Source organism: Mesoplodon densirostris, chromosome X (genome assembly GCF_025265405.1).
Source record: "Mesoplodon densirostris isolate mMesDen1 chromosome X, mMesDen1 primary haplotype, whole genome shotgun sequence".
Taxonomy (NCBI): domain Eukaryota; kingdom Metazoa; phylum Chordata; class Mammalia; order Artiodactyla; family Ziphiidae; genus Mesoplodon; species Mesoplodon densirostris.
Genome location: NC_082681.1, coordinates 77,938,495 through 77,962,764, shown reverse-complemented (window position 1 = coordinate 77,962,764; position 24,270 = coordinate 77,938,495). Strand labels below are relative to the sequence as shown.

Here is a 24,270-nt window from a genome sequence, read left to right as displayed (position 1 = left end):
TCTTTGCCCCAGTTCAGTTAGCATTCATATTACTACTGCTATGAACTCTTCATCAGTTAAATTATTTATCAGTTTCCTTAGGGTTTTTTTCAGCATTTTTTCTTGTCTTTAATTTGAAACATGTTCCCCTGTCTACTCATCTTTTTAAAACTTTCTCTGTCTCTATGAAATTAGGTGAGACAGTTATCTATCCCAGTCTTGAGGGTGTGTTCTTGTGTGGGACCATCCCTGTTCAGTCTGCATGTGCCCAGTGGCTCTGGAGGGAGAGCTAGATATGAAGTGAGCATGGGCTGCATCTTCCCCTAGGGCGTGGTGGCAGTCACTGCCCGGGTGGGAAACAGGTCTGGAGTTGAAGGGGCTAGAGCCAGAATAAGGTGTGAGCTGGGGCTGCTTCTCTGCTCAATGGCCCTCACTGCCCTTTCAGGTGTGGGGTTGGGACCTGAGGGGCCAGAGTTAAGAGCCCTGAGGAAGTTGGGTTTCTCCCAGGTGTGATGGCAGTCTCCACATTGGTCTGGGATATAGCCGGGTCCTGAGGGCTTGGGGCAGTATTTCTCTTCTGGTTTCACTTTTCCCCCAGTGTGCACACTGTGGTTAGAGGCTAGAGGGAATGGGCTCTGAGCCAGAGGGCTTCAGGCCGGAAGGGATGGTGCCATACCACTGAGCTGGTCCCATACCCTCCATAGTGTGCACTGGGAAGCGAGTTCCTGTGATGGTGGTCTCCAGCCTGTACTTAGCTTCACACTCTCCAGAGTGTCTGCAGGGACACAAGACCTGGAATGACTGTCTCTACAGGTTAGAGGCAGGTCCAAAGTCTACGCTGGCTCTGTTTCCTCGAAGTGCACACACACTCATTGGTAATGGCCTCAGCTCAGTGGGGAGCAGTGCCGAAGCAAGAGGGGCTAGAACATAAGCCTGGTACAGGCTGGACTGGTGGGGGGGCACTGGGTACATCCTAGGAATCCAGCCAGAGGCCTGGGCAGCAATCAAGCCCACCTCCTCCAGGGAGGGGTTTGAGTGGATTAAGTCCCACGAATGTCCTTTTCTGACCCTGAGGTCTGTGACTGCCCCATCCCACATGTGGTCTGTCCACCTGAGCTCATGCCATGGACTCTGGAAGCGAGTCACTGTGAGAATATGGGGGAAGGGTGGACTCAAGTGCTCCCCATTGTCCAGGCGCAGTCACTCCTTACTTCCCATCCTCACTGCGCCCACCCTGCCCCTGTCCCGGGTAGCTCATGTTGGGTGGTCTCATATATGGGTCCCCTGATTCTAAGATGAGCTACTCTGAGGAGCCACTCTTCCCAATCTCACTCCATCCACACCCACAGTAGCTGTCAGACATCATAGGATCACAGAGTAGGATCGAGAGCCTCCTCCAGCGAATCCAACATTTCGAGCATCCCAACACCCTGTCGTGGGGTTTGGTGACTTCTGCATCCTCCCCCGCCTATGCTTTGGGAATTTAACGACAACCCTTGAACACAACAGATCCGACCCTTGCTTTTGCTCATTCAGTGCCTTACAGAACCTGGACCAGCCTCTACTCTCTTTACTCCCTGAATCACATCTTTCTCCCTCAAGGGAGATTATCCCTGATTACTTTTATTCACACACAGGGGCACACAGTCACCAACCTTGAATGTCCTATCTACCATCATACCCCCTTTTGTGTAGTAAAACACCGGTCGTTTGGGAAGGGCGCCAGGCAGAATCGCCGCACTCAAACACAGATCTGTCCCTCTGAGTCTCAGGCTAGTACAGCCCTGGGTCCCGGCTGAGGGAAGGAAGTGCTCCCCAACCTCCAGTGAGGGGGAAATTGAACATGGAGCTCAGACTCAATCTCGTGTGTCCTAAAGAGGCAGTCTGGGAGATTGAGCTGGGACACAGAAATATAATTTCCAGGAAAATGTGTCATGGGGCTGGTGGAAGAGTATTTGACAGGGACCATGCAAGAACACAGACCTACGAACCACACTTGCCATAGAACCTGACGGGCCAATTTCCACTCAAGGGTATAGAGACGACCAGGCTGGAGGAGGGTGGTCAGCTGGTGAGGGCAGGGAGGATGTGAATGCTTCCAGAGTGGAGCTCTGGAAGGGGGTCATGAGTTCCTGCTGATGGGCGGGGGGTGAATGGCAGAGATGAATGGGAACCACCAGACCCCAAAGGAGGAGGGTGGTTTGGAGAGAATTAGAAGAGGGCCTTCGGGGGCAAGGGAGGATGTGTCGGTGTGGCCAGGGAGAGCACACAGAGGACCCAGACCTGGGGCAGTCCGCTGACTTGACTGCAGGGATGGTAGCAGAGGCTGGTCCAGAGTCCCCACCACAGGATGCGACAGATACTGTTCTGGAAAAGGCTCTGACGTGGAGCAGTGCCCCGCCCCGGCCCCCTAACCCTACCCCTACCCCTCCAGAGAGAAGGCAGAACACATAATATGAGAGGTACTTTATTTGGAAACTGCTGTGAAACTGGGGAGGGGGCAAAACAAGGGTAGAGGAAGCCCTAGCTGAGGCAGAACAGGAGGGAACGAGCTTGGCCACAGCTCCCGGGCTCCAAAGGTACCAGCTGCCCCTCCTGCAGGAAGACGATGGGCTCAACCTGTAAAACAGCAGAGTCAGGGAAGAGCCTCAAGCCAGGGCCAGCCCCCAGCCCTGCTCAACAGCCAGGACTGTGGGAAGGGGTACGGTGTGTGTAACACTCACTTCAAAGTGTCAGCATCGTGAGAGCCATGTCCTTCATGGTGTCTGCAACAGGGACAGGCATTAGTAGGCACTCCAGAGAGAGGGATATGGAAGCCCGTCCCCTATCCCCGTGAGGAACCGCGTAGCCCTGAAACCTGAAACCCCCTCCAGACCCGATGCAAAGAGCTCTGGGCCAGATCACTCCCCACCACCGGAATTGAATGTGGAACTGGTTCCTAAAGGGAAACAAAGTGTGCCAGCAGCTCTGATGCTGTGGGCCGTGCCACAACCATTCAGATCTCGTCACACACACAAACAAACAATCCAACAAGAACCTTAGAAGCCACACCAAGCAGCAGTTCAAGGGAAAATCAACGAGGCATCTCTAAAAGTCCTATCAGAAGGAGATTCCCTAGGACGGGTCTGGTTGGCAAAGTGTGCATGCAGTCCAGACAGTACTTTGCTGCTTGTACACACGCCCAGTTGTACATGCACAGCCGGCTCCAGGGCCAGGCCTGCTAGGTTCTCCTCCCCACAGGGATGTTGGTCCCTGCGAGGCTGACTGCACCTGCAGCCCACCCCCACCCCAGGTGCCCACCCGGGTTCTGAACTAAGATACCGCTCTCCGTCCCTGGTTCCTCATACCAAGTTTCTTCTTAAGGGCGTCTACTGCTCTCTGTAGCACGAGACACTAGGCCAGCAGACACAGGAGGAAGAGAAATGATTAGTATAATCTGGCCTCCTCTCTCCTCCACCTTCTCCTCTCCACCGGGCCCTGCACCCCAAAGCCGGGTGGCTAGACTGGCAAGCGCTCCTCAGTGGAAAGCAGGTGGGCTCCCTCCATGGGGTACGTGATGGGGTCAGGGGAGGGGGGGCCACATATATGTCAGCTGAACTTGGACCCAGATCCCACCCTCGAGTTTGGGCCTGCATTTCCAGGAGCCAGAGGAAGCATTACCGAAGGACAGCCCGGCATTCCCAGTGGCTGCTGCGGCGTTTCCGGTCTTGGGGGATGGTCAAGTGGCTCCCAGTCACCTGAGAGGGAAAGGACACACAATCCAGCTTCGCAGGCTCCCAGTGAGGTGGAAAGGGCCAAGTGGGGTCTACCGTGAGGTGAGGCGGCACCACCCTCTGCTGGCGACCAGCCGCCCCTGCTCTGCCCAGAAGCCCGAACCTTCTCTCTGGGCCTGCCTCCGCTGTTACCCGGGGGCAGCCATTTCGCCATTGTGGTCCCCAAGCTATGTGCCTCTGGATTCGCCCCTCCCAGGGCTGCAGCCACAGCCAGCACGTGGGAGAGCAATGTGGGCGAAAAGGACTTAACAGAAAAGGCTGTTCCCCTGTAAGGCTACACCCGGAGGAGCTGTGTGTGGCACTGCCACCGATCAGCCGCGCCGCACAAACCCCACACACAGGATGATGTGGCTCAAGGCCAGCCCTGCCAGCACCCCGTCTCCTGTGGGAGAAGCTGCCTGAGAGAACGGCTGTGCCCCCAACAGAGACAGAGCCAGAGGTTTCTGCCCTCCACCCCTCTCCCCTCCCCTCCTATCAAACCCACGACACTCACCTGAGGGGGCAGGCCCCCTGGGCATGACTTCTCCCTGGTTCAGGGCCAAGGGCTCTGAGTTTCCTGGATCTTGGGGGCCTCTGGTGTCGACCTCGCCACTGCTGGCTTTTCCACGATGCATGCGCAGATAAGGTGTCCCTGGCTTGTGAGCTGGCAGCTGAAACAAAAATTTTTCACCGATTTGGACTAAGGAAGTGTGTGTGTGTGTGTGTGTGTGTGTGAGAGAGAGAGAGAGAGAGAGAGTGAGAGAGAGAGAGAGAGAGAGAGAGAGAGAGAGAGAGAGGAGAGAGAGAGAGAGAGAGGGAGAGAGAGTGTTGTGTGATTTGGGCCGGGGTGAGGCAGGGAATTGGGAAGGGAATTGAAAGGCTGATCTCATTAGCACTTTCTCCCTCCGTCAGCCCCAGGCCAGCAGGCAGAGGTGATCTAGGGACAACAGTGGGGCACTGAGTAAGCCCAGGGCCCCTGCAAGGAAGGTCTGGGGAACACCTAGGAGATAGGATTCAGGAAGCTGGTGAGTCTAAATACTGAGGCTTTTCGGGGAAGCTTTTAAGGGATCCCCCGACCCAATTCAGCTACCAACCCTCCCTTCCATCCCAGCCCCAGTCTCTCAGAGGACGCTGGAAACAGGCCAAGGGTGGAGAACCAGGCCCAGCACACCCGAAGTGCTACCTTACTGTTTGTCCCTAGTAAAAGGAGCCCGATCAGGCATCATAATGACCCAGTGACCGAGGGGCACCCAATGACGACCCCTGAGGGGTGGACAGAGGCAGCATGGGTGAAGACGTGTGCTCTGGGTGCGGTGGGGGCGGGGAAGAGTGGGGAGAGAGGAGGAGCCTGGCCTACTCACTTGGCCCTTTGGGGCTGGGTCTCTATTTGGGTCCTTATCTTCTCCCGCCACAGCCTCAGACTCCCTTGTCCACGTGACCACGGATTTCTTCCCAGCGCTGGTGTGCTTGGCCTGTTTGGTTCCAGAAGGGACCAAGGTATACCTCTTGGATCTCCCAAGCAGCGGAATACCAGAGACTGGGGGGAAGGTGGCCGGTTCCAGCGGAGGTGCCCAGATTCGCTGCCCCCAGGAAGGGAAGTTTTTCCCCAGGGCAAGTGTGGAGGCTCCCCCGAGGGATTTCTTCTCCAGGGTCCCCTTCTTCCTAGGAGTGACCTGCGGCAGGCCACCTGCCGTAGCAGCAGCAGCAGCAGCTCCCGGGTAGCTGGGCTTGCTGCCCCCGTTCCCCCAGAGCACGCTCTGCATTTTCTTAGGGGAAGAGATGCCCTGCTCTCCCACGCCCTGCCTTTCCACAACCGAAGAGAGTCCTCGCAGAGCCGAGGACAGGGAAGAGCCTGTCACGGGAAGGAAATTCTCCCTGACTTGGAAATTCGAGTGACTGGGAGTGTCCCCGGGATCCTCGGGTCTGCTGGGCTCGGCCTGGCCTCCTCCTCCGGAGTAAGTACTCACCGTCATCAGCTCTGTGTCACTGAACTCATCTGAGCACTCGGAGTCGGATAGCAGCAGGCCCAGGGCTTCATAGGAGAACCGCTGGCGATCCGCAGCCACGTTCAACCTACGCTTTGTGTCACTGAACTCATCTGAGGACTCGGAGTCGGATAGCTGCCGGGCCCGGCCTTCATAGGAGAACCGCTGGCGATCCGCAGCCACGTTCAACCTACGCTTAGTGGCTCTCTTAGGCTTCCTCCAGGCCCGGCCCGCTTCGGGCCCACCGAGGTGGAGAGGGCCGGCCAGAGCCGGCGGCGCTTCCCCACAGCTCTGGGCGGTCGCTCCTGGACGGCCGGGACCCGCCTCGAGGCCGGCGGACACTTCGAAGGAGGCGCAGGGCTCCTCCAACGGGTATCTGCAGAAGTTCAGCACGTCCCGGTCGTACAGCTGCTGCGTGGTGCCCGCCGCAGACTCCTCGAACAGGTCCAGGAGGTCCCTCGTGTCGTCATCCGGGGAGCCAGGTCGGCCTTCGCGGCCACACAGCACCGGCCCTCCCGCTTCCAGCATCTCCCGCTCTGACTGGAAGCCCTTGGGATCCCGGCAGCCGCTCCCGCCCCCGCCGCTCGGCGGCTTCCTGGGCTCGGCGCCGCGGCCGGCCGGGCGGACGCCGGCCCGCTCCCCCGCCCTCTGGGCCGAAACCCGTTCCCCACACAGACACCTCATCTGGGGAGCTCATGACGCGACCCAGGCGGCCGCGGAACCGGGGCGACTGTTGATGGCCCGAGTCGCGGTCGCGGTCACGGCGGACGAGGCGGGCGGCGCTCAGAGGGAAGCGTCAACCACCTCAGGCGCCGCACGAGCTCGCCTCAAACGAAAGGACGCGCCACTTTCAGCGCACCTCCCACACCGGCGCCGCGGCCTCCTCATTGGTCCGGCCCTCGCCAACCAGCGGGCGCCTTGTTCGCCTGTCCCCTCGAGGCCTAACCAATGGGGTCGAGGGCCTCTGCTTTGCCCTCAAGCCCGTGGGCGGTCCGAGCAGTTGGGTGAAGGGGATGGTGGGAGTGCTTCCCTCTGTCAAGACTCTCGGCCCGCCTCCTCCTGTCCTGCCTCCCCTTTCCGGTTAGAGTCACAGCTCTGAGCCTCCGTTTCCCATCTATACAGGGGGTCGGGGAGTGAGGGCGCCGGGCTCCAGGGGTGGTGAGGATGAAATGTCAAGATGGAGGCACTGGATGCCTAGCACGCGCCGAAAGCATTTGCCAGCCTCCCTTCCACCGCAAGCCTTATGACCCAACAGGAGAATGGGCACAGGAGTCCCCCAGTCAGTGATCAGGGGTCGGCCAGAGAGCAAAGGGATCGTATTTTCGTTCTGTAAGGTCTCTGTCTCAACTGCTCCATCAAATGTGGCTCAGCAAACGTCATTGGCAGGCAGGTTTGGCGGACAGACTGGGGTTGGTGGACAGATTGGGGTTGGCCTCGCTCCATCAGCCCTTCCCCCTCTCTGAGGCAAATTCAAAGAAGAAGAAATCGCAGTGGCCAGTTACACCCCAAAAGATGCTCGCCACCACTGATCCTGGAGATGTGAACTAAAACCACGAATCGGGTTTCACACACTAGGTTGACATCCTTCAAAGAGCTTAACCATTCCGAGGGTGGGAGAGGTGAGGAGCAAACCCCTGTGGCGGTGGTGCAAGAGACCCATTTGGGAGGTAATTTGGCAGAATCCATTGAAAGCAACTTAGTGCCAGCACGGACTCTGTGCCTGGCACTCTTCTAAGTGCTGGGCATAAATAGTAATGCATCAGCGTGACACTCCTAGAACTATAGTACCAACTATTACTGGCCTCTTACCGGTGAGCAAACAGGCACTGAGAGGTTCAGCCACTGGCCCAAGGTCATTTGGCTCGTGGGGATCAGCGGCAGGATTGAAACCAATCAATCTGACTCCAGAGTCCTTGCTTTGAGCCGAAGACCTTAAAAAGGAAGAAAAAAAAAAATAGGTATTTCCTCTATGTTCCGGCAAGTCCGCTGCCTGGTACTTCTTCCGGAGACACGCTGGTACCTGTAGTGTACAGGAGCCCATGCACAAGGGTGTTGGTGATGGGAAAAACTGGGAGCACTCCAAATTCCCATCAGTAAGGAAATGGATGAATGCAACGTGGCTTAGCATCCAGTAGCATAAAGCGTGGCAGTCCAACGGAATGCATCAGGCCATTCTCACAGCTTTCGAAAGCACCTGCCTGACTTCAAACTGCAAGTTGCAGAACGATGGCTTTGGATTCACATTTGTAAGTTAAATCACTTGCGTGCGTGGGCACACACACACACCAGTCAATCCTATGTAATATATGAGAATTCATTTAAGTATATGTACAAGTATGTTTTAAAGTTTTGAAGGACGCACAACCAAGGCCTACCAGTTGTGATGGCGGTCGGTGTGGATAGCCAGGTGTCTCTCAATTTTTCTTGGAACTGTCAGTTCTCAGCTTCCCTGAGCTGAGCAGTACTGATGTCTGGGGAGTGGTGCCTCCCTTGGTTTCTCTATGGCCCATGGGTGTTAGAATTTCCCTTGTCTGCCACCCAACTCCTACTCTGACACCCCTCCATTCCTCCCGTACCTTCCTTCTGCTCCTTCCCGTTCATACTCCTCTGTCTTCAGTCACCTCTCTCTCCTGCATCCTGCTCTGGCTGACCTCCTGGAGAGTCCTGGCGTGTCTGAACCGCTGTTGCCTGTGGAACTCAAAGGCCCAGTTTTCTGGGCCTGAGTTTCTGCACCTGAGAAGCTGGCCATGCTGGAGAAGTTACAGAGCAGGGGAGACTGGGTGCACTGTAAACCTGCAATCCTCCTCCTCGAGCCTGCCCCCGATGGTGCCTGCCTGTTTGTGGATACCGCCCTCTTCCACTTCTCCCAGTGACTTTTTAAGGCATGGTGTGCTATTTCAAATATGTTAAAATGGATAAGGAAGGATATAGCAAAATCTCCTGCATCCACCAGCATCCTATGAAACATTACCAGTGGATCCAGTGGAAGCCTCCATCTTCCCTCTCACCATTTCCATTCCCTTCCTCCCTCCCCCATAGAGAGACTCCCGGAACTTCTCTCCTTCTCCACTCTCTTCGTCCCTGTGGCTCTCCTACCTCCTCTTCCCATACATCCCATACGTCTCCAACGATGTCACTAATCTCTGCTTTACCCTGTTATGCTCACCAGGATCCAATACTGGTTTTGACGTACTCTCTTGGCCCGGGGTGGGAGCCAGTGGCAGAGGTTCCTCTTGGCTTTCCCCACCATGATAGCTCTTACTCCACAGACCAATGACCCAATGTGTAGGTCATTGCTCCAACTGCCAAGTGTATCACTTAGAATTATCAGCTTGGGGACTGGAGAAATGACCACTATGTTTGTCCAGGGACCCAGTCAGCTCACTGTGAACTGATCTCTATCCCCAACTCCTTTTACTGCCAGAACCTATAAGCCCCACTCTAATGGGGCCCCATCATGACACTTTGGGCTTCCGGGATCAATGTCAGCTCAGAAACTGTGTCCAGTAGTCCTAGATATGTCTGTGTCCGGTGCCAGTGTGCAGTCACCCAAGCATCTAAGAAAAGTGCTATGAACATTTGCATACAGATTTTTTGTGAATATAAGTTTTCATTTCTCTTGGGTAAATATCTAGGAGTTAACTTGCTGGATTGAATCGTTAGTGTATTTTTAACTGTTTCCAGAGAGTCTATACCATTTTTTGCATTCTCACCAGCAATGCAGGAGAGTTCTAGCTGTTCCTCAGTCTGTCTAGCACTTGGTATTGTCTGTATTTTGTTTTTATTTCAGCCATGTTTATAGCTATGTTGTCGTATTTCATTCTGGCTTTAGTTATTCCCCTAATGACTAATGAGGTCAAACATCTTCTCAGTAGCTTACTGACCATCCAGCAAGCACAATGACAGTTCGATTTTTTTTTTGCTCATTGTTTATTGTGTTGTTTGATTTCTCATTACTGAATATCGAATGTTCTTTATCTCTTTCGGATACAAGTTTTTTATCATGTGTGCTTTGCAAATATTGTTTCCCAGTCTGTGGCTTATGCTTTCAAAAACAAAGAAACAGACAAAACCCAAATAACACAATTTAAAAATGGACAAAGGAATTGATTAGATATTTCTCCAAAGAAGACACATAAATGGCCTACAGGTATATGAAAAATGCTCAACATCACTAGTCAACAGGGAAATGCAATTCAAAACCACAATGAGTTATCACCTCACAACTGCTAACATGGCCAGTATTAAAAAAAAAAAACAACTCAAAATAGCAAGTGTTGGCAAGGTAGTGAAGAAAATGAGTTCCTTGTGCATTGCTGGTGGGAGTGTAAAATTGTGCACCCGCCATGGAAAACAGTATGGAAGTTCCTAAAAAAATAAAAATAGAACTCCCATATGATCCAGCATTCTCACTTCCGTATATTTACATTTACATTACAAAATAATTGAAATCAGGATCTTGCATAGATTATTGCACTCCCATGTTCACTGTACCATTATTCACAATAGCCAAGGGGTGAAGACAACCTAAATATCTATCAACAGGTGAATAGATAAAAGGTGGTATATATAATGTATACATATAACAGAATATTATTCAGCCTTTAAAAAGAAGGAAATCTTGCTATATGCTGTAGTATGGATGAACTTTGAGGATATTATACTAAGTGAAGCAAGCCACTCACAAAGGACAAATACAGCATGTTTCCACTTATATGGGGTACCTAAAGTAGTCAAACTCTTAGAAGCAGAAAGTAGAATCCTGGTTGCCAAAGGTTTGGGAGAGGGGGAAACGGGGAGTTGTTGTTCCATGAGTATAGATTTGCAGTCATGCAAGATGAAGAATTCCAGAGATCTGATTGCAACAATGTTCATATAGTTAACAACACTGTACACTAAAAAATTGTTAATAAGGTAGGTTTCATATTATGTGTTTTTGCAATAAAAATGAATTAAAAAATAAAATGCCTCATTCAATGGCTTTTCGTATATTCACAGTTGTGCATCTATCACAATCAATTTTAGGATATTTTTGTTAGCCCAAGAAGACGCCTTGTATCCCTTACCCAACACCCCGAACCCCCCAACCCACCCCCAGCCCTATAGGCAAGTAATAAACTACTTTCTGTCTCTATGATTTGCCTATTTAGGAAATTTTGTATAAATGCAATCACACAATATATAGTACATGTTGTCTGGCTTCTTTCACTTAATGTAATGTTTTCGAGGTTCACCCATGTTGTAGCATGTATCAGTACTTTGGTTATTTTTATTGCCAAATAATATTCCATGGTATGGGTATACCACATTCTATTTATACATTCATCAGTTTATGGGCATTTGGGTTGTGTTTAGTTTGGGAATGTTATGGATAATATTCCCAAACTCAATGCTGTTAAGCATATTCATATACATTTTGAGTTCATGAGTTTTTGTGTGAACATATGTTTTCAGTTCTCTTCGGTAGATCCCTAGGAATGGACATTCTGGATCATATGGTAACTCTATGTTTAACTTTTTAAGAAAACACCAGAATATTTTCCAAAAAGATTCAACTATTTTACATTATCACCAGAAGTGTATGAGGATTCAAATTTCTCCAAATCCAAATATTTGTTATTATCTGTATTTTGGATTATAGCCATCCTATTGTTTTTGCAACATGGTATCTCATTATGGTTTTGATTTATATTTCCCTACTGACTAGTGGCTGTGAACATCCTTTCATATGCTTATTAACCATTTCTAAACCTTCTTTGGTTAAATGTCTATACAAATCTTTTACCCAACTTTTTAATGGGGTCATTTTCTTATTTATTTATTATTCTTATTCTTTATTCTGCATACAAGTTCTTTGTTAGATCTGTGACTTTCAAATATTTTCTCCCAGTCTGTACCTTGTCTTTTCATTTTCTGAATAGTGCCTTCTGAAGCATAAATGTTTTAAATTTTGCCAAAGTCCAATTTATCAAGTTTTTCTTTTATGGATCATGCTTTTGGTGTTGTATCTAAGAAATCATCGCCTAGCTCATGCGTACAAATATTTTTCTCCTAGGGTTTCTTTTAACAGATTTATAGTTGTAGGTTTTACTTTTAAGTCTCTGATCCATTCTGCATTAAGTTTTGTGTGTGCTGTGAAGTAAGGTTCGAAGTTTGTATTTTTGCATGATATCCAGTTGTGCCAGCACCATATGTTGAAAAGACTATCCTTTCCCCATTGAATTGAAAATCATTGACCATAAATATAAGGAGAGTTCGTTATTTCTAAACTCTCGATTCTGTTCCATTGATCTATCTCTATGTCGGTATCACACTAACTTGATTACCTTTATTTTTATCGTAAGTTTTGAAATCAGAAGGTGGAATCTTCCAAGTTTGTTCTTTTTTGAAGTAGTTTTGGATATTCTGTTTTGTTTTGTTTTTCATTTCCATATGAATTTTCTGGATCAGCCTGTGAGTTTCTACAAAGAAAGCCTGCTGAAATTTCGATAGAGATTGAATTGAATCTATATGTCAATTTGGGGAGAATTACCATATAAATATTGAGTCTTACAACCATGAACATGCAATGCCTTTCCATTTATTTAGATCATCTTTAATTTCTCTCAACAAACATCAATTTGTGTTTCTCAGTGCATAAGTATTACATTTGGTTTGTTAAATATATGCCTAAGCATTTAATTCTTTTTGATGCTATTGTAGCTAGAATTAAGTGTTCCTTAATTTCATTTTTGGATTATTTGCTACATGTATATGGCAATAAAATTTGTTTTATATATTACTCTTGTATTCTGTGATCTGTTGAACTTCTTTATTAGTTCTACCGTTAGATCCGTTTTTGTGGATTCCTTAGGATTGTCTGCATATGAAATCATGTCATCTGAGAATAAAAAAAACCTCCCTTTTTATTTCCTATCTGGATGACTTTTAGTTCTTCTTCTTCCCTGTTTGAACTGGCTCAAACTTCCAGTGCAATAATGAATAAAAGTAGTGAGCATGTCTTTGTTGCTGACTTTAGGGAAAAGGTATGCAGTCTTTCACTACTAAATATGATGTTAGCTGTAGGTTTTTCATAGATATCCTTTATGATGCTGAAGAAATTTCTTTCTATTCCTAGTTTTTTTAATTGTTTTTATCATGAAAGGTGGTGGAATTTTGTCACATGCTCTTTCTGTGTCAGTTAATATGATAATGTTTCAGTGCTTTCTTCTTTTAAAATAGTGTATTACATAAATTGATTTTTAGATGTTAAACCAACCTTGTATTTCTAGAATAAATCCCACTTGGTTATGGTATATAATCCTTTTTATATGTTTCTGAATTCAGTTTGTTAATATTTTCTTGAGGGTTATTTCATCTATATTCATGAGAAAGATTGGTATGCAATTTTCTTTATTTTGGATGTCTTTGTGTGTTTTGGGCATCAGGGTAATTGTGCTGGTCTCAGCCAATCGATAGTGATACTGTCAGCTAGAAATACCTGGAGGCACTTATCTGTACTCCAAGGCGAGCCCCCACAGATATTTCCCCTTTCAGAACCAATGTTGTGGTTGAACTAGCCCTTGTGGTTCTTATTATAATTGCAAGAGGCACCTCAGCAATAACCTTTAGGAGACTTTGTAAGGACGAAGTTTATTACTCATAAGTCATGGAGGGTACATGGCATGCCTTGGACCACACAGAAAGGTTGTGGGTGGAGAAAGAGAGCTGGGACCTGGGGTTATGTATGTATCGGGGTCAAGAGTGAGGGGCCTAGGGTTTCTCAGATTCACTCTTTATTGATGAATTTAACACAGAATGGGAATTAAAGCACAAGAAGGGAAAAACAAGCAGCCAAAGGGTCAGTTATCTAAGTCAATCAGAGATCTCTAAAACAAAGGAAACTTCAGGGGTGTGGTGGCCTGGCTCTTTACCTAGTCGTGTAGCTGGCAATTTGTTCTTTTTGATATAGCTGTCTTTGAAGTGGTGCCTCAGCAATCAAAAGCTTAATGTCAGGCACTTGCATTACAATTAAGAAAAAAAAAATGTCAGAGGCTCACACTACAGTAATATTGGCCTACTAGAGCTATTTTGAAAGTGTTCATTCCTCTTCTATTTTCTGGAAGAATTTCTGGAGTGTTGCTATTATTTCCATCTGAAATGTTTGATAGCATTCAGCGGTGATGCCATCTGGACAGGAGCATCATTGTGGGAATATTTTTAATTATTAATTTAATTGATTGTCTATTATTGAGTCTGTTTTGAAGTTTGTGTCTCTCTACAAATGTTTTTATTGCATATATGTGTCTAATTTGTTGGTATAAAAGTTTTCATACTATTTTCTTATGTTTTTTTAAATTCAATAGACTCAATGGTGATGTCTCCCTTTTCAGCCCTGATTTTAGTGATTCCTTAGGAATCTTTTTTTTTTCTTGGTCTGTCTGCCGAAGGTTTGTGATTTGTTATCTTTTTAAAAAACCATCTTTTGGTTTCATTGTGTTGTCCAAAAAAATTAATCAATAGTCAATCGAAGAAAAATGGAAATTTTTATTTGAGCCAACCTGAGGACTATAACCTGGGAGACAATCTTCAGAAAACTCTGAGGACTGTTCCACCCATTGGAGGTAAAACCGTGATATAAGTTTTTGAGACAAAGTAGCATGTTAATAGTTTACATAGTCCAACAAGGCGAGTAGTGGGTATTAATGAGGCATTACAGGATTGAGAAAGGAAAGTTATCTCTTAAGGAGCTACCTCATGATTCCAGGAGGAAATTTCTTTTTCTTCTTTCTTTCCTTCTTTTCTTTCTTTCTTTCTTTCTTTCTTTCTTTCTTTTCTTTTCTTTTTTTTGGTGTGTGGGCATTCCTGTATCTTTTAAGGGGATCTAGTTAATGTATAATGTGATGCACAAATCACACTAAAGGGGAGGGGGTAGTGGCTCAAATGGGCAGAGAGAGAGTTTTATGTTTAAAATGTTTCTTGTCCTGCCTGAAAATAATTTTATTACATTAATTCCACTTTTGATCATTAATCTTTCAATAGAAAGCATTAGGTGATCAAGTATTTGGTCCCTAAATGGTAGGGTGGTTCTTTACGTGCCTTGGGTCCATCATGTCCCTCGATGCTGGGTCCTAATAGCCCGGTTCTTTCTTTCCTTTTAGGGGGTGGTACTAGTAAGATGTCTGGCAAGGACTAACGGCCAATTCCAAGTTGTCCAATAGGACTTGCACCAATTTTACCTTGCATGTGCATTGTGCATGTCCATTATCTTATAGAGAACTATAGATGTGATCAATAGTTTCCAGTTGTTTAGATATCATTATCTTAGTAGGAGCAGGTGATACACAGTGCAAAAACCAAGAAACTAAAACTTTATAAGTTACACAAACTGTAATCAAAGTTGGAAATAGGAGCAACAATATCATTAGTAAAGATTTAAGCCAATATCCTCTTGAACCATACCATTTTCCTAGCATTTCCCTTAAACTGGGAAGACGATCATTCAGAGTGGAAATCCAATTTTTCATACGCATCATAAGCGGGGGTTGCATTAGAAGACTCATCAGGTATAAAAACAAAACGTTCACTATGTATTACAGCATAAGCTCCCCCTTGGGAAGCTGTTAGAATATTGAGGGCCATGCAATTCTGTAGGATTGCTTTTCTCATCATGGAAATTTCTGAACTGAGCAAACACACGGCTTGGTTACTATCATTTAAGGCTTGCTGGGTGAATTTTGTTAAAGCCTCTATATGAGTAATGATATCTTCTATTCCAAGTGAAGGAATAAATATTGCAGCCAAATAATCATACCATTGGAAAACTGATTGAACCCTACATGCCCACATTGAAAGCAGGATGACAGCGGCTGTTTTCAAGGCTACCTGTAGGTGACATTGAGCCTAAAGGAAACCAATTGTACACCTTCCTAACCAATCTGGGGAGATCCAAGGTCATAAATTTGTTGTATAAACCTATTGGGTCCTGTTAGAAGCTATCCCACAACTTTAACATCTAGTGAAAACTGTCTTTCAGACATTGAAACATACACCCAAAGGTTATCAAATATTAGGTAGGATTCATTTGGGATTTAAAAACATTTACTAATGTGTATCTGAGGCCATCGTACTGCAACTTGCAGTTTGAAGTCAGGAGGATGCTTTCTTCTTTTAGTGTCTCTCTTGTGGTTTGATGATTTTCTTCAGTGTTATGTTTGTGTTCCTTTCTCTCTAGTTATGGTAGATCTATAGTAGGTCTTTGATCCATGGAGTTCATTTATGTTGACCTATAACTATTTGATTGAAACCGATAGTCATTAAGTTCAAACACATTCTGAAAGCTCTACATTTTTTACTCACCTCCCAGCATTTTGTGTTTTTGATGTCATATTTCACATCTTCATGTCTATCATTTAACTGTTTATTGTAGTTACCGTTGATTTTACAATTTTTGTCTTTTAACCTTTGTACTAGCTTATTTAACTGGTAAATACCCAGCCTTTATGATATAATTGCTTCACCAGTATATTTTCCCCGTCCTTTAATTTCTTATTTCCTGTTGTAGCCAGTGTTTTTTTTTTTTTTTTTTTTTTTTAACTTCAAGAAGACCTTTTAACCCTTCTTGTAAGGTTGGTTTAGTATTGATGAGCTCTTTTAAATTTTGCTTGTCTGAGAAGCCTTTATCTCTCCTTCAATTCTGAATGATAACCTTGCTGGGTAAAGTATCCTAGGTTGTAGGGTTTTCCCTCTCAGCACTTTAAATCTTATCATGCCACTCCCTTCTGACATGCAAAGTATATGCAGAAAAATTAGCTGATAGGCTTATGGGACTTCCCTTGTATGTGACTCTTGTTTTTCTCTTGCTACCTTTAGAATTCTCTCTTTAACTTTTGCCCTTTTAATTATATGTCTTGATGTGGGTGTGTATGGGTTCATTTTGTTTGGGACTCTCTGTGCTTCCTCTGTGTTTCTTTCTTCAGATTAGGGAAGTTTTCAGCCATAATTTCCTCAAATACATTTTTCAACCCCTTTCTCTCTCTCTTCTCCTCTGGGACCCCTATAATGCAAATGTGAGTATGCTTGATGTTGTCCCACAGGTCCCTTAAATTATTCTCATTAAAAAAAATTGTTTTTTGCACTTATGATTGAGTGATTTCCATTATTCTACTTCCCAGACTGCTTATGTGTTCTTCTCTGTCACCTAATCTGCTGTTAATTCCCTCTAGTGTATTTGTAATTTCAGTTATGCTATTCGGCTCTGACTTGTCCTTTTTATATTTTCTAGTTCTTTGTTAAAAATTCTCACTGTGTTCATCTATTCTTTGCCCCAGTTCAGTTAGCATTCATATTACTACTGCTATGAACTCTTCATCAGTTAAATTATTTATCAGTTTCCTTAGGGTTTTTTTCAGCATTTTTTCTTGTCTTTAATTTGAAACATGTTCCCCTGTCTACTCATCTTTTTAAAACTTTCTCTGTCTCTATGAAATTAGGTGAGACAGTTATCTATCCCAGTCTTGAGGGTGTGTTCTTGTGTGGGACCATCCCTGTTCAGTCTGCATGTGCCCAGTGGCTCTGGAGGGAGAGCTAGATATGAAGTGAGCATGGGCTGCATCTTCCCCTAGGGCGTGGTGGCAGTCACTGCCCGGGTGGGAAACAGGTCTGGAGTTGAAGGGGCTAGAGCCAGAATAAGGTGTGAGCTGGGGCTGCTTCTCTGCTCAATGGCCCTCACTGCCCTTTCAGGTGTGGGGTTGGGACCTGAGGGGCCAGAGTTAAGAGCCCTGAGGAAGTTGGGTTTCTCCCAGGTGTGATGGCAGTCTCCACATTGGTCTGGGATATAGCCGGGTCCTGAGGGCTTGGGGCAGTATTTCTCTTCTGGTTTCACTTTTCCCCCAGTGTGCACACTGTGGTTAGAGGCTAGAGGGAATGGGCTCTGAGCCAGAGGGCTTCAGGCCGGAAGGGATGGTGCCATACCACTGAGCTGGTCCCATACCCTCCATAGTGTGCACTGGGAAGCGAGTTCCTGTGATGGTGGTCTCCAGCCTGTACTTAGCTTCACACTCTCCAGAGTGTCTGCAGGGACACAAGACCTGGAATGACTGTCTCTACAGGTTAGAGGCAGGTCCAAAGTCTACGCTGGCTCTGTTTCCTCGAAGTGCACACACACTCATTGGTAATGGCCTCAGCTCAGTGGGGAGCAGTGCCGAAGCAAGAGGGGCTAGAACATAAGCCTGGTACAGGCTGGACTGGTGGGGGGGCACTGGGTACATCCTAGGAATCCAGCCAGAGGCCTGGGCAGCAATCAAGCCCACCTCCTCCAGGGAGGGGTTTGAGTGGATTAAGTCCCACGAATGTCCTTTTCTGACCCTGAGGTCTGTGACTGCCCCATCCCACATGTGGTCTGTCCACCTGAGCTCATGCCATGGACTCTGGAAGCGAGTCACTGTGAGAATATGGGGGAAGGGTGGACTCAAGTGCTCCCCATTGTCCAGGCGCAGTCACTCCTTACTTCCCATCCTCACTGCGCCCACCCTGCCCCTGTCCCGGGTAGCTCATGTTGGGTGGTCTCATATATGGGTCCCCTGATTCTAAGATGAGCTACTCTGAGGAGCCACTCTTCCCAATCTCACTCCATCCACACCCACAGTAGCTGTCAGACATCATAGGATCACAGAGTAGGATCGAGAGCCTCCTCCAGCGAATCCAACATTTCGAGCATCCCAACACCCTGTCGTGGGGTTTGGTGACTTCTGCATACTCCCCCGCCTATGCTTTGGGAATTTAACGACAACCCTTGAACACAACAGATCCGACCCTTGCTTTTGCTCATTCAATGCCTTACAGAACCTGGACCAGCCTCTACTCTCTTTACTCCCTGAATCACATCTTTCTCCCTCAAGGGAGATTATCCCTGATTACTTTTATTCACACACAGGGGCACACAGTCACCAACCTTGAATGTCCTATCTACCATCATACCCCCTTTTGTGTAGTAAAACACCGGTCGTTTGGGAAGGGCGCCAGGCAGAATCGCCGCACTCAAACACAGATCTGTCCCTCTGAGTCTCAGGCTAGTACAGCCCTGGGTCCCGGCTGAGGGAAGGAAGTGCTCCCCAACCTCCAGTGAGGGGGAAATTGAACATGGAGCTCAGACTCAATCTCGTGTGTCCTAAAGAGGCAGTCTGGGAGATTGAGCTGGGACACAGAAATATAATTTCCAGGAAAATGTGTCATGGGGCTGGTGGAAGAGTATTTGACAGGGACCATGCAAGAACACAGACCTACGAACCACACTTGCCATAGAACCTGACGGGCCAATTTCCACTCAAGGGTATAGAGACGACCAGGCTGGAGGAGGGTGGTCAGCTGGTGAGGGCAGGGAGGATGTGAATGCTTCCAGAGTGGAGCTCTGGAAGGGGGTCATGAGTTCCTGCTGATGGGCGGGGGGTGAATGGCAGAGATGAATGGGAACCACCAGACCCCAAAGGAGGAGGGTGGTTTGGAGAGAATTAGAAGAGGGCCTTCGGGGGCAAGGGAGGATGTGTCGGTGTGGCCAGGGAGAGCACACAGAGGACCCAGACCTGGGGCAGTCCGCTGACTTGACTGCAGGGATGGTAGCAGAGGCTGGTCCAGAGTCCCCACCACAGGATGCGACAGATACTGTTCTGGAAAAGGCTCTGACGTGGAGCAGTGCCCCGCCCCGGCCCCCTAACCCTACCCCTACCCCTCCAGAGAGAAGGCAGAACACATAATATGAGAGGTACTTTATTTGGAAACTGCTGTGAAACTGGGGAGGGGGCAAAACAAGGGTAGAGGAAGCCCTAGCTGAGGCAGAACAGGAGGGAACGAGCTTGGCCACAGCTCCCGGGCTCCAAAGGTACCAGCTGCCCCTCCTGCAGGAAGACGATGGGCTCAACCTGTAAAACAGCAGAGTCAGGGAAGAGCCTCAAGCCAGGGCCAGCCCCCAGCCCTGCTCAACAGCCAGGACTGTGGGAAGGGGTACGGTGTGTGTAACACTCACTTCAAAGTGTCAGCATCGTGAGAGCCATGTCCTTCATGGTGTCTGCAACAGGGACAGGCATTAGTAGGCACTCCAGAGAGAGGGATATGGAAGCCCGTCCCCTATCCCCGTGAGGAACCGCGTAGCCCTGAAACCTGAAACCCCCTCCAGACCCGATGCAAAGAGCTCTGGGCCAGATCACTCCCCACCACCGGAATTGAATGTGGAACTGGTTCCTAAAGGGAAACAAAGTGTGCCAGCAGCTCTGATGCTGTGGGCCGTGCCACAACCATTCAGATCTCGTCACACACACAAACAAACAATCCAACAAGAACCTTAGAAGCCACACCAAGCAGCAGTTCAAGGGAAAATCAACGAGGCATCTCTAAAAGTCCTATCAGAAGGAGATTCCCTAGGACGGGTCTGGTTGGCAAAGTGTGCATGCAGTCCAGACAGTACTTTGCTGCTTGTACACACGCCCAGTTGTACATGCACAGCCGGCTCCAGGGCCAGGCCTGCTAGGTTCTCCTCCCCACAGGGATGTTGGTCCCTGCGAGGCTGACTGCACCTGCAGCCCACCCCCACCCCAGGTGCCCACCCGGGTTCTGAACTAAGATACCGCTCTCCGTCCCTGGTTCCTCATACCAAGTTTCTTCTTAAGGGCGTCTACTGCTCTCTGTAGCACGAGACACTAGGCCAGCAGACACAGGAGGAAGAGAAATGATTAGTATAATCTGGCCTCCTCTCTCCTCCACCTTCTCCTCTCCACCGGGCCCTGCACCCCAAAGCCGGGTGGCTAGACTGGCAAGCGCTCCTCAGTGGAAAGCAGGTGGGCTCCCTCCATGGGGTACGTGATGGGGTCAGGGGAGGGGGGGCCACATATATGTCAGCTGAACTTGGACCCAGATCCCACCCTCGAGTTTGGGCCTGCATTTCCAGGAGCCAGAGGAAGCATTACCGAAGGACAGCCCGGCATTCCCAGTGGCTGCTGCGGCGTTTCCGGTCTTGGGGGATGGTCAAGTGGCTCCCAGTCACCTGAGAGGGAAAGGACACACAATCCAGCTTCGCAGGCTCCCAGTGAGGTGGAAAGGGCCAAGTGGGGTCTACCGTGAGGTGAGGCGGCACCACCCTCTGCTGGCGACCAGCCGCCCCTGCTCTGCCCAGAAGCCCGAACCTTCTCTCTGGGCCTGCCTCCGCTGTTACCCGGGGGCAGCCATTTCGCCATTGTGGTCCCCAAGCTATGTGCCTCTGGATTCGCCCCTCCCAGGGCTGCAGCCACAGCCAGCACGTGGGAGAGCAATGTGGGCGAAAAGGACTTAACAGAAAAGGCTGTTCCCCTGTAAGGCTACACCCGGAGGAGCTGTGTGTGGCACTGCCACCGATCAGCCGCGCCGCACAAACCCCACACACAGGATGATGTGGCTCAAGGCCAGCCCTGCCAGCACCCCGTCTCCTGTGGGAGAAGCTGCCTGAGAGAACGGCTGTGCCCCCAACAGAGACAGAGCCAGAGGTTTCTGCCCTCCACCCCTCTCCCCTCCCCTCCTATCAAACCCACGACACTCACCTGAGGGGGCAGGCCCCCTGGGCATGACTTCTCCCTGGTTCAGGGCCAAGGGCTCTGAGTTTCCTGGATCTTGGGGGCCTCTGGTGTCGACCTCGCCACTGCTGGCTTTTCCACGATGCATGCGCAGATAAGGTGTCCCTGGCTTGTGAGCTGGCAGCTGAAACAAAAATTTTTCACCGATTTGGACTAAGGAAGTGTGTGTGTGTGTGTGTGTGTGTGTGTGAGAGAGAGAGAGAGAGAGAGAGAGAGAGAGAGAGAGAGGGAGAGGGAGAGAGAGAGAGAGAGAGAGAGAGGGAGAGAGAGTGTTGTGTGATTTGGGCCGGGGTGAGGCAGGGAATTGGGAAGGGAATTGAAAGGCTGATCTCATTAGCACTTTCTCCCTCCGTCAGCCCCAGGCCAGCAGGCAGAGGTGATCTAGGGACAACAGTGGGGCACTGAGTAAGCCCAGGGCCCCTGCAAGGAAGGTCTGGGGAACACCTAGGAGATAGGATTCAGGAAGCTGGTGAGTCTAAATACTGAGGCTTTTCGGGGAAGCTTTTAAGGGATCCCCCGACCCAATTCAGCTACCAACCCTCCCTTCCATCCCAGCCCCAGTCTCTCAGAGGACGCTGGAAACAGGCCAAGGGTGGAGAACCAGGCCCAGCACACCCGAAGTGCTACCTTACTGTTTGTCCCTAGTAAAAGGAGCCCGATCAGGCATCATAATGACCCAGTGACCGAGGGGCACCCAATGACGACCCCTGAGGGGTGGACAGAGGCAGCATGGGTGAAGACGTGTGCTCTGGGTGCGGTGGGGGCGGGGAAGAGTGGGGAGAGAGGAGGAGCCTGGCCTACTCACTTGGCCCTTTGGGGCTGGGTCTCTATTTGGGTCCTTATCTTCTCCCGCCACAGCCTCAGACTCCCTTGTCCACGTGACCACGGATTTCTTCCCAGCGCTGGTGTGCTTGGCCTGTTTGGTTCCAGAAGGGACCAAGGTATACCTCTTGGATCTCCCAAGCAGCGGAATACCAGAGACTGGGGGGAAGGTGGCCGGTTCCAGCGGAGGTGCCCAGATTCGCTGCCTCCAGGAAGGGAAGTTTTTCCCCAGGGCAAGTGTGGAGGCTCCCCCGAGGGATTTCTTCTCCAGGGTCCCCTTCTTCCTAGGAGTGACCTGCGGCAGGCCACCTGCCGTAGCAGCAGCAGCAGCAGCTCCCGGGTAGCTGGGCTTGCTGCCCCCGTTCCCCCAGAGCACGCTCTGCATTTTCTTAGGGGAAGAGATGCCCTGCTCTCCCACGCCCTGCCTTTCCACAACCGAAGAGAGTCCTCGCAGAGCCGAGGACAGGGAAGAGCCTGTCACGGGAAGGAAATTCTCCCTGACTTGGAAATTCGAGTGTCTGGGAGTGTCCCCGGGATCCTCGGGTCTGCTGGGCTCGGCCTGGCCTCCTCCTCCGGGGTAAGTACTCACCGTCATCAGCTCTGTGTCACTGAACTCATCTGAGGACTCGGAGTCGGATAGCTGCCGGGCCCGGCCTTCATAGGAGAACCGCTGGCGATCCGCAGCCACGTTCAACCTACGCTTAGTGGCTCTCTTAGGCTTCCTCCAGGCCCGGCCCGCTTCGGGCCCACCGAGGTGGAGAGGGCCGGCCAGAGCCGGCGGCGCTTCCCCACAGCTCTGGGCTGTCGCTCCTGGACGGCCGGGACCCGCCTCGAGGCCGGCGGACACTTCGAAGGAGGCGCAGGGCTCCTCCAACGGGTATCTGCAGAAGTTCAGCACGTCCCGGTCGTACAGCTGCTGCGTGGTGCCCGCCGCAGACTCCTCGAACAGGTCCAGGAGGTCCCTCGTGTCGTCATCCGGGGAGCCAGGTCGGCCTTCGCGGCCACACAGCACCGGCCCTCCCGCTTCCAGCATCTCCCGCTCTGACTGGAAGCCCTTGGGATCCCGGCAGCCGCTCCCGCCCCCGCCGCTCGGCGGCTTCCTGGGCTCGGCGCCGCGGTCGGGTCCCCGCGGAACTGCGCGGCCGGCCGGGCGGACGCCGGCCCGCTCCCCGCCCTCTGGGCCGAAACCCGTTCCCCACACAGACACCTCATCTGGGGAGCTCATGTCGTGACCCAGGCGGCCGCGGAACCGGGTCGACTGTTGATGGCCCGAGTCGCGGTCGCGGTCACGGCGGACGAGGCGGGCGGCGCTCAGAGGGCAGCGTCAACCACCTCAGGCGCCGCACGAGCTCGCCTCAAACGAAAGGACGCGCCACTTTCAGCGCACCTCCCACACCCGCGCCGCGGCCTCCTCATTGGTCCGGCCCCCGCCAACCAGCGGGCGCCTTGTTCGCCTGTCCCCTCGAGGCCTAACCAATGGGGTCGAGGGCCTCTGCTTTGCCCTCAAGCCCGTGGGCGGTCCGAGCAGTTGGGTGAAGGGGATGGTGGGAGTGCTTCCCTCTGTCAAGACTCTCGGCCCGCCTCCTCCTGTCCTGCCTCCCCTTTCCGGTTAGAGTCACAGCTCTGAGCCTCCGTTTCCCATCTATACAGGGGGTCGGGGAGTGAGGGCGCCGGGCTCCAGGGGTGGTGAGGATGAAATGTCAAGATGGAGGCACTGGATGCCTAGCACGCGCCGAAAGCATTTGCCAGCCTCCCTTCCACCGCAAGCCTTATGACCCAACAGGAGAATGGGCACAGGAGTCCCCCAGTCAGTGATCAGGGGTCGGCCAGAGAGCAAAGGGATCGTATTTTCGTTCTGTAAGGTCTCTGTCTCAACTGCTCCATCAAATGTGGCTCAGCAAACGTCATTGGCAGGCAGGTTTGGCGGACAGACTGGGGTTGGTGGACAGATTGGGGTTGGCCTCGCTCCATCAGCCCTTCCCCCTCTCTGAGGCAAATTCAAAGAAGAAGAAATCGCAGTGGCCAGTTACACCCCAAAAGATGCTCGCCACCACTGATCCTGGAGATGTGAACTAAAACCACGAATCGGGTTTCACACACTAGGTTGACATCCTTCAAAGAGCTTAACCATTCCGAGGGTGGGAGAGGTGAGGAGCA

The 24,270-nt window shown here is 50.1% G+C and overlaps 2 protein-coding genes across 2 annotated transcripts; both read right to left on the bottom strand.

Moving 5' to 3' along the window:
- Nucleotides 1-302: 302 nt before the first annotated feature.
- On the bottom strand, nucleotides 303-6,400 carry LOC132481649 (uncharacterized protein CXorf49 homolog). The gene is made up of 6 exons (XM_060086488.1): nucleotides 5,093-6,400; nucleotides 4,246-4,402; nucleotides 3,640-3,716; nucleotides 2,563-2,598; nucleotides 675-786; nucleotides 303-598 (listed from the first exon to the last, which is right to left on the bottom strand). Exons 1-6 carry the CDS (start codon nucleotides 6,398-6,400, stop codon nucleotides 303-305), a joined length of 1,986 nt encoding a protein of 661 aa, XP_059942471.1.
- A 10,915-nt stretch (nucleotides 6,401-17,315) lies between these two features.
- LOC132481648 (uncharacterized protein CXorf49 homolog) lies at nucleotides 17,316-23,338 on the bottom strand. The gene is made up of 6 exons (XM_060086487.1): nucleotides 22,097-23,338; nucleotides 21,259-21,415; nucleotides 20,653-20,729; nucleotides 19,576-19,611; nucleotides 17,688-17,799; nucleotides 17,316-17,611 (listed from the first exon to the last, which is right to left on the bottom strand). Exons 1-6 carry the CDS (start codon nucleotides 23,336-23,338, stop codon nucleotides 17,316-17,318), a joined length of 1,920 nt encoding a protein of 639 aa, XP_059942470.1.
- Nucleotides 23,339-24,270: the final 932 nt, after the last annotated feature.